The sequence below is a fragment of the Scatophagus argus genome, chromosome 8 (genome assembly GCF_020382885.2).
Source record: "Scatophagus argus isolate fScaArg1 chromosome 8, fScaArg1.pri, whole genome shotgun sequence".
In the NCBI taxonomy this organism is placed as follows: domain Eukaryota; kingdom Metazoa; phylum Chordata; class Actinopteri; family Scatophagidae; genus Scatophagus; species Scatophagus argus.
Genome location: NC_058500.1, coordinates 18,358,593 through 18,372,168, shown reverse-complemented (window position 1 = coordinate 18,372,168; position 13,576 = coordinate 18,358,593). Strand labels below are relative to the sequence as shown.

The window sequence follows — 13,576 nt, the reverse complement described above, 5'->3', positions numbered from 1 at the left end:
ATTACTGAGCAACAAAGTAGCTTGCTTTTTTCACCTCTCCACTCATCCAGTTAGCTTAAACTGCCTGTCTGCTGACATAAAGTCAACATCAGCAAGCACTGAGTGTCCCTTCCAGCCATCTGCAGACAGCAAACTGGCAACCGTATCAAGAGAACACACAGTCCAGCCAGACCGGAGCAGACAGACCCAGATCCCCTTCCAGCAACCCAGCCATCCATCCAACCCTGACCCACATCAGGGGCCTGGTCCTGGGCCAAGACCAGAGAGAGAGAGAGAGAGAGAGAATAAAATGCATGGAAAGATGGGCCCTCATTTTAAGCTTTTCACTCAGATTGGATTGCTCAGAATGAGGCCTTTGGGAGACAGCTGAGAGGTCAGTCTTGCTTGAATCTAGTCCCAACATCACTTTATTAATTTTTTACATTTTCTTTGCAAACAAGTACCAGTGTCAACTCCTTTTTGTTTATTGTCACTTCAGCTGGCCCTGACATCAGATTTTATCCCTCCTTTTCATTGCAGCGCTTTATTGGCTACACTTGGTATAACAAAAAAGTCCCTGGAGTCGCAGCGGAGTGGCAAAAATGAAGTGAACACTAGATGAGAACAGAGATGAGCTCTCCTGAGGCTCCCGGGCAAACTGAGCACTGTAAACAATGTTTTCTTCAAAGGGCCAAAAGGACAACGGGCTAAACAAGGATCAGCTTGTACCTCGGTGTTCACCTGAAATTTCCAATTTGGTCTGAACGCAAACAGACATTTTAATCTGCACTTAGACGTAGTAATCTTCTTCAACAAGAAGGAGTTTGCTTAACAACACAGTGGTGAATTGGAGCACTACTGCTGCTAAGATGACACAACTATACACTCTTTGCTGTGAGGTATATTATAACTTAGCTCCTCCATCACACAAAAAGCTTCAAATTCTCATAAACCAGAAACCGTATGTTCTGTTCACCTCTGCGTCGAGATAAAAACCTGCCATGCTAGCAAACACCACTCCTGCCATTCAGTGAGTCATGCTGGTCTCTCCAGGCCCAGCTCCATACAGCACAGTGATGATATTTTGATCCTACCTTGTCAATCTCCTGCTGTAGGACCTGTTTGGCGACCTCCAGGTCCTGCAGTCGGACCCTAAGCTCCTCGTTCTCTTGCTCGAGACGACTCCTCTTCTTTTCCACGCTGTCCAGCTGGCTGTGGAGACGAATCGACACATCCTTCGCCACCTGAGAGGATAAAGTAGGAAGGTTAAGGGGTGTTTACCTCAGTGTGTCTCACAATAGATCCCCAAAATGCAAAACACTAACTGCTTTGTAGTCACTTTCCAGAACACACAGGTATTATAATAGGACGCTCTCTGTGTAGTTTTCATGTTGATTCTTGTCTGTTGTCACTGCGGTTTAACTTGTGTCTTAATAAGTCATGGCAGAATTCTTACCAATTCTTACCCTTACTAATCATTTGCATTGCACAAGTCTGAACTTTGCGCCTCCAGCAGCACAAGGTAAAACACGCACAGAGATCAAGAGAGAGATTAAATGCACATCTCACCTTCTACGATTACTGTAACAACTTCATTATCTCAATCATCACCGTCTTGTGCACAAAATCACTTTAATAAAGCAGGAAACACTGTGAAAGAGACTATATTAAAATCGATTCTCACATATCAAATTGGTCTAAAAAAACTATTCTCCCTTGCAAAACCCTCTTAGAGTAACAATCTAATCAGCGTAATCTTCACGTGGACCAGGATCTTTCCCTAAAACAAAGCACACAAGGTGGATTTGTGACTTGCAGTAAAGAAATCTTCATCTGCCAGTGCTGACTACAATAACTTTAATCTCTCATCGTGGGTTATTGCTCATGAGATTACTTTTTATGTAACTAATCTCAACTGAGGTAAAAGAGACAGAACCTTGGCTATATTTTACTTCATTTCAAAGCCTCAGATATGTTCTAGAAATGCTGCCAGTGCAAATGGGACCAGTTCAATACTGGTTCCTCTAGCTAAGTCTACAAAGTGTGTCACCTCTATCAGCAGGAACTTTTGCTTTTAATCTACCGAAGCCAAAAAGATAATTAATACCACTCTGTCAGGAACTGATCTTTCATACATAATGTGAGCTTATGAATGTCTGATTGTTTCTCCCTAAGGGAATATTTATTCATTAAAAGTTGCTAATGTCAAAGAGTCAAACCAGGACAAAGTCAACGCCCTGGTGTCTGATATGAAAGCAGCACAATAGTACACAGCTCCCATCTGATGACTGCATTTTGGTTTAGTGGAATTCATGCAATTAGAACATTACAGCAGTCAAAATTACAATGACTTTATTATGGAAACATATAACCAATGGACAGAACAGCTGTCATTTCAAACATAAACTTATTAGTGGTTTTGTTTGCTTTCATTATTAGTTTTTTAACTTTCTAAAACTTCTAAAAATTAAAGGAGTGTATTGTTTCCAAATACATACAGTATTATACTGTATTATACTCATATTACTCATATACTGGTTTATTGGTATTGTACTCACAATCACTCACAACGAGTGTTTGTGTTACGGTTAAGGTTCTGAATCCATGTTTACTGTCATGATGATAAAGTTTCACAAACATGAAGTCAAACATCTTCTCTTCTGCATTTTGGGAAAACAAGGAGCACATTGAAAGCGAATGCTAATCCACATTGTTCATATCCGTAACTTCTGTTCTTTGTTGACAGTGGACATTTTAGATGGGCTTTTTGCTCTAGAAACAATAAATGCATTTAAGAGCTGGGCAGCAATAAAAACAACATAAAACCTCATAGTGAGAGCCATAATGATGGCCATTGGCGACTCATGCTGCAATACACAAACTTACACTGGTATCTGATGATGCTGTTTTTATGCTGAACTAGAAGCTATGTTGAACTATAATTTGATCTTTTTCCATGACAACAAACCATTTTGTTATTAGTGTGCAACACAAATACAGTTAGAGATCATATGAGTTAAATGAATGTCGAGGGACTGACAAAAACATCTGCAGCACTTTTAAATAAACTGTGTCAGACAACTGACCATACTTTGTTACTTAGAGTATTTGGCTGTCTATAGTGCACAATTAAAGTCAAGTAAAGTCTGTTTATTCACATTGCACTTTTAAAAACAACCCTTAAAGTGAATTTCAGTGAAATCAGATGAGTTAGAGGAATAATGAGAAATCAAAGGGCAATAATAATACAATACAACAATACAGAGAATGAGAGCATAAAATAAAAACAAATCAAAAAATGCTGGAACTAAGTCATTTTTTGGGCATTTTTTCCTTGAAAAATTCAAAACATCCTCACACACACAACCCCTGTAAAACTTTGGTTTTTGCCATATTTAGGGACAAATGTGTGAGTGGTATCAGTAAGATAAGATAAGATAATCCTTTATTAGTCCCATAACTGGGAAATTACAAAAACTTAACTAACTAAACTAATGCCTGGCAAAAAAAGCAAATTGGGATCATGTCTAGTCATGTTTTTCATAGGAAAATATTTCCTGTTGTGGTTTGATTCCAAATGCTAAAGTTGTTTTCAGGTAACAAAAGATATGTCGGAGACACATCACTGTAACAACACCAAATGTAACAACAGCATTTCTTTATCGGTGTGTCCCCACAGGTCAGAGTCCTGTACTAGACACAGAAACTGGACAGATGTTTACCCACTGGATCACGCTCCATCAGTGCCTTTTGGTTGTTAAAAATTATGAATATGTAAATATACAAATGAATGTGAAAACTTTAATGATTCGCATCGGGAGCTGGCTAAATGGATAAACACAAAAACAGCACTCAACAGCTCGTAAATTTACTTAGACCCCATTAACTTCAATACTGATTTAATCTAGTGGGAGATGATCTTCAGTATCTGATGATAAAAGAAACAAAGACAAAGTGGAATCGACACAGACCCACATTATCCTGTTATAGTACAGCTCTGAACAACTGGCTTGCCAGCTGCTGTCATCTGATTTTATGGAAACAGGTTTGGCCCATAAAAAGCACAGCAAAACCTGGTAATAATTTGACTCAGTTCTGCACACAACTATCTAAGTGTCTACTTTAAACTTCTTTAAAAAAAAAAAAAAAAAAAGTCTTGATTCATTTCACATATAAGACACATATACCTTGAGGGAATAAAAATGAGTATGAATATGGATTTATTAAATGTGTGTGATTCTATTGAAATGTTGCATTTAATATACATAGTAGATTTTCTTAACATTGTGGAGGGATGTCTGACAAGTAACTGCTGCACTGGTGTGATGACTGTGTGAGGGGGACGATTTATCTAATTGTGTATCAGCACAATTAGTAGTTATACAAATCCTAATTACATGTGAGTGGTTGTCTGCATGTGTAGTCTTTGTGGTGTCTGTTTGTATCCACATGGTTCACACTTGCACAATTCGTTTTTCACTGCTCATCTGCAAAATCTCTCTGAACACAAGTTGTCACTGTGTGTATTTACTGTGTCTGTGAATGTGAGTGTGTCTGCGTCTTTGTGTGTGTTTGAAGCAGTGCCAGTGTGCGGCTGAGTCCCACAATGCCCCTCTGTACTGCCCACTCTCACTCTATCCAATGGCTCTTTGAGCTCCTCCAATTCAAGTTTTTATGTCTCTGTGTGTAAACTGTGTATTTCTTCTTCTCTCTGTACTCCTTACAAACAGTATAAACAATAAACAAAACTTCCAGGTTTTAAAAGTGAAGCCAGTGCAAAAGTGTTTAAAATCTGCATTCTTTCTAATGTCCAGCACTGAACTGCACTGGCTGCAAAAACAGGTCTGATTGTATATTAGCTTATGAGAAAATGATAATAGTTCTCAGTTGATTTATTACCTCAGCAAACAGTTTCCTAATGAATTTATGGACTCAGCCACTAGTCTGAAGTCTTCTTCAGGACAGCATAATGTTCATTTTGTAATTACGCTTCAGGACGTGGCTACCACGACATGTTCTCAGACAGATCCAGTCAACACAGCCCAGCAGCAATGCTTGTCCTCCTCATCTCCATCCTCTAGTCCAAATATGGTCAGCAAGACACCGACAGCCATAAACGGTGGACCACAAACAAATAGGTGACATCATAGTAGGACTACACTTGGTACACAACCTGTTTTTCTCTGTGGGTTCGTTGTTTTCTAATAGCTCCCCTTGTATTCTTACAATTTCTGGAATGAAGTTCCCCAGGTATTTCTCCTTTTCCATCACTTTAATGTTCCTCTTTCCATCTAATTCTTAATTGGATTCATTTCTCATTGTATGGTAATCTTGTACCTTTTACAATTTAAGTAACAATTCTCGGTTATTTAAAAATAAATATCATTTTGCTACTAAATAGAGTCCATAACAGCCTTTCTAATTGCTGGTCAGAACATGCATCTCCCTAATGCTAGCACTACAGCAAATGCAAATGTTGACTGTACACTAAAATCACTGTACAGCCCGAGCTCCTGGGCGTTTAATACATGGGACATATGTCTTATGAACAGAAAATCAAAGGAAGATGTTTTCGCAACACCCCTCCCCACCAAGCAGGTCAACAGTACGCTTCCCCATCAGCATGTATGCATGAAAACAAAGAGTAATTCTTAATGCGTGCTGACTGAAAGCTCCGGGGGCTTTATGTCGATTTGATCGAACAAAAAACACGATTAACACAAAGAGCTTAATGTTGATTGGTGCATCAATATTTCAAATAGAAAAACAACTTTTATTGATGGGATGTTTTTACCACTTTAGGTTTAAGGGTCTTCATCTCGCTGTTCTCTCTCTTCTCCTCCTCCTCACCTCCTCATAAAGTCCTCCTCTTCAACACTCCTTTGTCTGCCTTTGACTCCTAATAAATGCTGTATTGTTTTTCCATGTCAAAGGGAAATGTGAAGGAATTTAACGCCATTGAAGTTGTGGTTTTACCCAGCAACAGAGCTATAGGATGTAATTAGCATTCAGTCAGGGTGCTGCCGAGCTGGGTGAGATAGAGCATGTGTGAATGTGTGTGTGTGTGTGTGTGTGCATGTGTGTATGTGCGCATGGACAGAGGGCATACAGGATCAGATGAGCAGGAAAGACTCAGATCTCCACAAGCAGAGAGAGTCAGGGTGTCTTGGCTGTTCCTTTACTTACACTCAAACACAAACAATACACACACGCCTTCGGGCAAACAGTAATATCATTCAACAAGTGGCAGTTAGTCTTAAAATGGAGCCACATTCTTCCTACACACACACACACACACACACACTCGCAGGCTACATGTTAAACCACTCTGATAAAATCTATAGGAAGGGAAGTTGTTAGAGAGATGGCCGTTATGGAAAAAGCAACGGCTGTGTGTGTGTGTGTGTGTGTGTGTGTGTGGAGGGGGTGTTATATCATAATTTGTCACTGTATTATGTTAAACATGTACATATGCACACATATAATAATGCTACATCTTTAGTTATTATTATGATGCAGTATCTACTGAATGAACAGAAGTGAAACAGAATGATGTCACTTTTCAAACAACTGGTGAACTATAAACAAGCACATTTCATAAAATGTTAAAGCATTGTTTTAAAGTAAGGTAGCTATGCTTCATTTCTTCCCGTAAAGAAAATTTTCCTCTATATTTAAATGTTCGGCTTAGAAGTAAGTGGGTGGAATCAGAAAAGCACCTGGGGACAACCAAAACAGTGACAGAAGTCCTAACACCTACTGAAACATTCATGTCTTCTGGTGTGGGAGGAAACATGAAAAACCAAGACAGGCTTCAGGCAGCCCTGATGGAGTTTCAAATCGGGACCTTCTTGCTATGAGGCGACAGCAGCAAACACAGAGCCACTCTGCATAAAATGAATTTATTACACCGCTTTGGCTTTGCTCACAAAAACAAGCTCAGCAGCTCGGTTGTTTGTTGTGCATTTTGTGACTGAAAGCACTGAGTCAGTTCGTCATGGTGCCGTTCTCACTTATGGATGCTCTTTCACTTTACTTTTTTGTTAGAGAGTTTTAGCTTCCTGTCATGATTTAGCCCTTCTGTTGTCAGGGAAAATGTGAACATATGCATTTTTCATGTTAGAGAATGATGAGTCCACTCAAACTTGAAAGCACCTGAGGTCTTACAGTCAACCTTGCAGGTGACTGGTTTCTTTTTTTTTAATGAGCTACAAAATATTCTCACAAAGTGTGGCTCCCTGTGGGATTATCGACTGCCTACTGTTTAGCTGAGTCCCTCAGTTTATCATGAAGAAGAGGACTGCACAGTCAGCTGTAGACAACTAAGGAGTCCTGCTGTAAAGCAATGTTTCACAATCACACTAATATGTGGCGAACAAAAATAGATTGCTGTCCTCGCGTCATTACAAATCAGACACATTTCATTGCACATTCTGTTGTAACACATTCATCTCAATCAGTGACACATTAACAAACAGTAAAGTCATGTTTCCGAACATAAAGAACCAGTAACTTCTGTGCAGTGGTGAAATAAGTGTTCATATATTTTACTAACAGAACAGTCAAAAAGACTCAATTACAAGTTTCAGTCCTGCAAACAGCATTTCACTTATATAAAAGTAGCTCCTTCTTATTGTGCCAAGCTTTTAATTACCGTATATTATTTTGCAAACTTTTGCATGTACATTCTTTATATGGAAAATACAGCCATAAGACATTGAAATGTGTTATTAAGCAAAGATTATCCTTGAAGGCATAGTACAATAGAAGCTGCACAAAAAGGAACAAAGTACAAATATCTCAAGGTTGTAATGGAGTAAAACTATATAGATACTTTTCAGTTCTGGTTCTGCATCATGCTCCATAGTTCTACATGCGATGATGCAGAACTCCTGGGTAACTTTATGTTGTGATTAAAATGCTCTTGACAGAGAGGGATGGTTACCTGAAGAGATATTCATTCATTCATATTTATTCTGCTGCTAAAATAGTGAATGCCTACTCGGAGGACAAACACTTTTTGTTATTTACTTGCTAACTCTTTCAGTGTGTATCTACACAGTGATTTCTTGCAACAGCCTCATATTGCATCAGTCCATCACTGCTGTTTCAGTGGGAGTGCCGTCATCATTTATGTCAAGAACCCAGACACGATATTTATAACCTATCACAAAGTGTCAGAAACGTACCAGCATCCATGCTATAATCAGGTACAAACTAAATTTTGTTTATGTAGCTGCTATCTTGTTCAGCATTTATGATTTATGCTTACAATGTTCAAAGATTTTTTTTTTACCCTGATCAAAACAATGCAGGATTTTGCAGGAGGCTGTGAGTAACTCTGGAGTGGCCCCGGTGCTGATGTTTAGTTTTCATGCTGTTAACCTTTTTGACATTCAGCCAACATTCTGGCCTGTGAGCATCCATTTAGAGGATGTTACATCACGAGTAATCTGCTTCATGTCTATATATAAAACCATTATGTGTGAAAGTGAGAGAGAGCCACTGGCGTGACAGCTGTTCCAGTACAGTGTGTCTCTCTCTTTATCTATCTTTGGATAAAGAGAGAGAGAGAGAGAGAGGGAGAGACGGTGATGGAATGTGATGAATTCCCACAATCCTCAGCGTGTCATTTGGCAGTTGGAAAACTGTGATCTCATCTCTAATATCACCATCCATCATCCCATCCATGCATCCAATCGTGCATGCATACATACATACATACATGGTGTATGTATGCATGGCAGAGAACTTCATATCATAGTAGCAGTTTTAGTAGTTTCAGTACTATCAATGATGTACTGTACCAATGATTATTATTAAAATCAATTTATCTCTAAATAATCCCTTCAAATATTTGCAATTTTTCTTGATTCACAACTTAAAAGATTCAATTACAGTCAAACAGTCAGTGAAATGACTCATTAATTCATCAGCTATTAATTTCAGAACTGTCGACTGTTCTCTAAATCCTACCCCAGAACAGTGACTGTGCAACAACCGGAAGTAGATAAGGCACATCTGTTCGCTACAGATGTTATATTTAGCTAAATGGTGAACAAAAATGTTTAGCTATAAAGAGTATTTGGTACATCTTATCTTATTCTTCACAGGCTCACAGACTTTTCATCCAGTCTTTGCTAGTGAGAAAGACAGAGGAGAAAAAACAGATCTACTGCAGCTGGAGTTTAGCAGAGTTTGTCAACCACGCAGTGAAATGCTGCAGCGTAGAGCCTGGCAACAGGTAACAGAGAGCAGCGCTGAAACACTCGCAATCAGAGGTGGACAAAACACATTAAAATCATCCAAGATTCATGTTAGCCCAAACAACATTTTATTATAATACTGTATTGTCACTGATGCTGGGGCTAACTGTGCTTAACTGTGTCTAACAAACAGAGACTCACACGCTTGGCAAGTACAACAACTAAACTGAATCCAGCTTAGGCACTCTCTCTCTCTCTCTCTCTCTCTCTCTCTTCACTCTCTGACACACACACACACACACACACATACAGCCTACCATATGGAGATGAGGCTGGGAGCTGGCCCTATTCAGATAAATGTACCGGATACTGCTGCTTCTAATCTAATGACTGTGGGTGTCTGTTCTTGTGCTTCTATCTTTGTGAGGACCAGTTTGAGTTTAAGTTTTGAAAAGTGAAGACATTTTGTCTAATCCTCACTTCTTTAAAGTGGCTTGGCCTTTTGGCATGTTAAGACTTGGGGATATAAATTTATATGTGAAGGTTAGGATTGGAGATTGGGGTGAATTTACTATCTCATATAGGGTCTTCACAAATGTAGCAATATGTATTTTACATGTCTGTGAGGGAGCGATAATCTACAGTATGCATGCACATACATGCACACACACACACACACACACACACACTACACTTTGCAGTAGCAAGAAATGATGTATCTATAGTATCATATGTGATCATAGGAAGTAGTAGGGACAGACCTTGCTGCAGATGCAGAACATTCCTGAGTTGCAACTTCTCAAAAATGAGGAAAAGTTGCTTATAAATTTCATATCTTGGGTTTTGGAGCATAAAGGGGCATTTTTCTTTGGATAAACATGCCTATTAATTTTTCTACTGACCCACAGCGAACTCAAGAGAGCAAGAGAAGTTGTATCTATGGTTGTATCATCTGCCTGGCTGCATGTGTGCAGGCAACAGCTCAATGAGCAACTCCAAGTATATCAATTTTATATATCGTGATATTTTTATATCAATTTTACATATCAAATTTCCACTAAATAAAGATATATAAGACAAGCATCAACAGCTGCATTGGTGTCGCTGTAATGATTAGTTGATTAGCTGATTCACCCTCTAGGCCCATGAACTTCTGTCCAAAATGACATAACAATCCATTCAATCGTTGATTTCAGGATGAAAGAGGTGGTTCATCTGTCCAACCCTGGCAACCACTGTCAACACTGATGTTAAAAATGACAATACATTTATTGCAGTAGTTGATTCGTCAGTGTGCCAATTTTTGCGCATGGACAAGAATGTCAAAGTAATTAAATATATAAAAACATGTTATTTGCAGTGAGGCATATTAGGGTGTGTGTGTGTGTGTGTGTGTGTGTGTGTGTGTGTGTCCAGATGTCTGGAGCATGTGGGAATGAGATCAGTGTGTGAGTAGAAAAGGAAATGATGTAAGACACTCTCATGGAGATTCTGATGGGTCTCTGCTCAACCCCCGCAAAACACACACGCACACATGCACATAAAGTCACATTCAAACCAACACACACAAGATATTTAAAACAACACAAATAAAAGCATGTGATATGCACTAGGAGACGATAGCACTAAATATTTACCTGACATTTACACAAACACTTCCCTCACTCTCAGCAACCCCCATATTCTCCCTGGAGGAGCTATGAAGCCCACATGGACAGGAAGACAGACAGTCAGAGTTTGAGTGAGGAAAAACAGGGCATGAGAGAGTTCACGAGTGTGTTCCAGTTTAAGTCTCTGTGTGTGTGTGCATTTGTTGATTTGTGTCCATTTGCATGTGAGTAAGTCATCAGAACAGACCCTTAAAGCATCAGTAGTTAAGCCAATTTCTCTTTTTAAAGCAGCTCAGTGCTGAGCAGCTCAACAAGTCAAGGTCAAGGTGGACCAAGACGTGTGAGCTTCACTTTACCATCCAACATCAAGGAAACACCATGTAAGTGTCAAAAAAACATCTACAGCATTTGTCTAATTTAACAAAGGGCACACGTTGTTTTTCACTTACAAAGATGGACAACATAATCACAAACTCTTTAATTTTAATCCCAATTTTTTGCTCCTACTTTCGGTTTTGTGCTCATTTCAAGAGGGATTAATTTATCATTAAGACGAGTAATTGGTAATTGGTGTCTTCTGGCAACAGGAAACAAGGTTTGGGTATTTGAGATCATAAATTTAAGGTGGAAATTTTTAAAAGTTTAAAGTTTAAAATCATGAAGATGAAGATTTTGATGTCCACTAAAAGCTAAGCTAAAAGGTTTCCCAAAATCAGGAATCCACAGGTGCTACATTTAGTATTCAAACTAAGGACATTCAAAGTGTTTCAACTCAGTAGTCGCTGTCTCTTATTTTTTTATTTTAACTTCTGCTTAAGTTATTTTTCAGTAGAGCTGAATCAGTGTTGAGTCAGACAGGCAGGAGTGAGTGTCTGTTTTTATAAGGCTAATGATGAAGCTACCAGAATAAACAGAGGAGTGACTGTGAGAGGCTGGCAAATGAGAGGCTTAGCATGGGCTTAATGCACGCACACACACACACACACACACACACATACACACAGCATGGTGTAACTTGACCTGCCGTCTCACTCTTTGGCCCTGGCGGCAAGAGAGGACACAATCAGCTATGTGTTGTCAGGGAGGCCTGGTTTTGCGGGTCTGGCTGCAGTGTGGATTTTTTCAGCATCCTGTGCTTATGATCCCTTTTCACTAACGCACACACAGCACACAACAGATGTAGACTTTACATGTTTTTTTAGTTCATTTCAGACCTCACCCTCCCACTCCTTGTCCCAGCACTACCATTGGCTACTAAGGAGTAAAAGTCAACTCATACTTCCATTCAAATCAACAAATTTTTCTTGAATGTTCGAATGCCTGATTTTCCCCCCGAATATCTTTATTTCTTTGATTTTTTTTCTCTCTTTCATTTCTGGGTTTTCTTCCCCTCCTTATCTGACTGTGATTGGCTGATTTGAATTTTCAAACAGTGACCAATCCCCCTTTTTTTCCCTTTCAGGCTCAACACTCACACACACACACACAGGCACATTCATAGACACAGGATGTACACTCGTCCTTTTCCCTCCTTCCTTCCTTCCTTTCCTCTTCCAAAACAACCAGATGGTGAGACAGGAGCTCAGAGACAGACAGCAACAGCCGGTGGAAAGCCCTTGGACAGTGACATCACAGTCTCACTCTCTCTCTGTCTCTCTCTCTTTCAGGGCATAAAGGCCTCATTGTGTCCTTTATCACATGGAAAAAGTTGGAGGAACGTTGTGAATTTGACGTAGTGCATCCACCGGCCAGGGTCAGCGCGACACGAAACACACAGAGAGGCTTTACCCCTCAGTGTGTTTGTGTATAACTGGTCTTTATCAGGGATTCCTGAAGTGACTGGGATGACTGGCATGTATGCAAACTGTGAAGGACACTTGTAAAAGTGTTGTTGATATGTACAGTATCTGTATCTGTGTGTGTGTGAGACTGGTCTGTTAATGTGCATTACCCTCATGTCCTAATTTGGCATTCAGTGTAATGATTAGCTCATATTATAAACGGGGAAATTCCTTTAAGAAGTCAGAGAAAGCCTGACCTCACTGCTGTCTTATGATTTAAACTGGGTCATGAGAACTGTCTTTGTATACACAGACCATCCAAATCAAAACCCAGCAGCAACAGTCATATTTAAACTCCTTAAATCTTGTTCAGTAGAGATTAGCTTCTATTCTCTGCCGATCATGTCACTACCAAAATATTAGACTGAATATTTCTGTTAACTAAATCAATGCAGGTAAGCTCATGGCTGGAAAAGAAAAAAGAAAATTCAGGGTTGATGGTTTGATACACTCAATATTTCTAGCAAAACTTGGAATGGAAATAGACTAACTTTACAAAATTATGCATGAAATGTTTACTAGGTTTTTGGTATTAAGTAAGTTTTGATGTAAAACTGGAGTATTAGACTCTCTTAAAAATAAACAAAACAGGGTTTTACAAAAGCAGATCTTAATCTACATAAAACTACACCGAAGATGAAGATGAGAGTGGTCTTATAAAGATGCTGTACAGCTTTGGTTCCTGGAGAAGTTGAAACAGCTTCTGGTTAATTTTGTTCGTCGTTACCTGAGAGCTCAGAGCATTTGGAGCGGAGACCATGCACTTTAACATCAATAACTTAGCTTACACAGCCACACTATGACATCTTATTCCAGAAATGTCACTTTCTCTATCCTGCTTGTACCGTATCTAGTGCATGAACACAGCGAATCTTAAACTGTGACTCAAATTTAGAACCTCTTATTCCACACTGTGCTCCAGTTGGCCATTTCAATCAGT

General features: G+C 39.3%; 1 protein-coding gene across 2 annotated transcripts in view; it reads right to left on the bottom strand.

The window, feature by feature from the left end:
- soga1 (suppressor of glucose, autophagy associated 1) overlaps positions 1-13,576 on the bottom strand; it is a 90,595-nt gene that overhangs the window by 69,440 nt on the left and 7,579 nt on the right. For both annotated transcript variants that reach the window (XM_046395798.1, XM_046395797.1), the window contains exon 4: positions 1,074-1,223. In XM_046395798.1, coding sequence (XP_046251754.1) covers positions 1,074-1,223 — 150 coding nt within the window. The remainder of the gene's footprint in view (positions 1-1,073; positions 1,224-13,576) is intronic.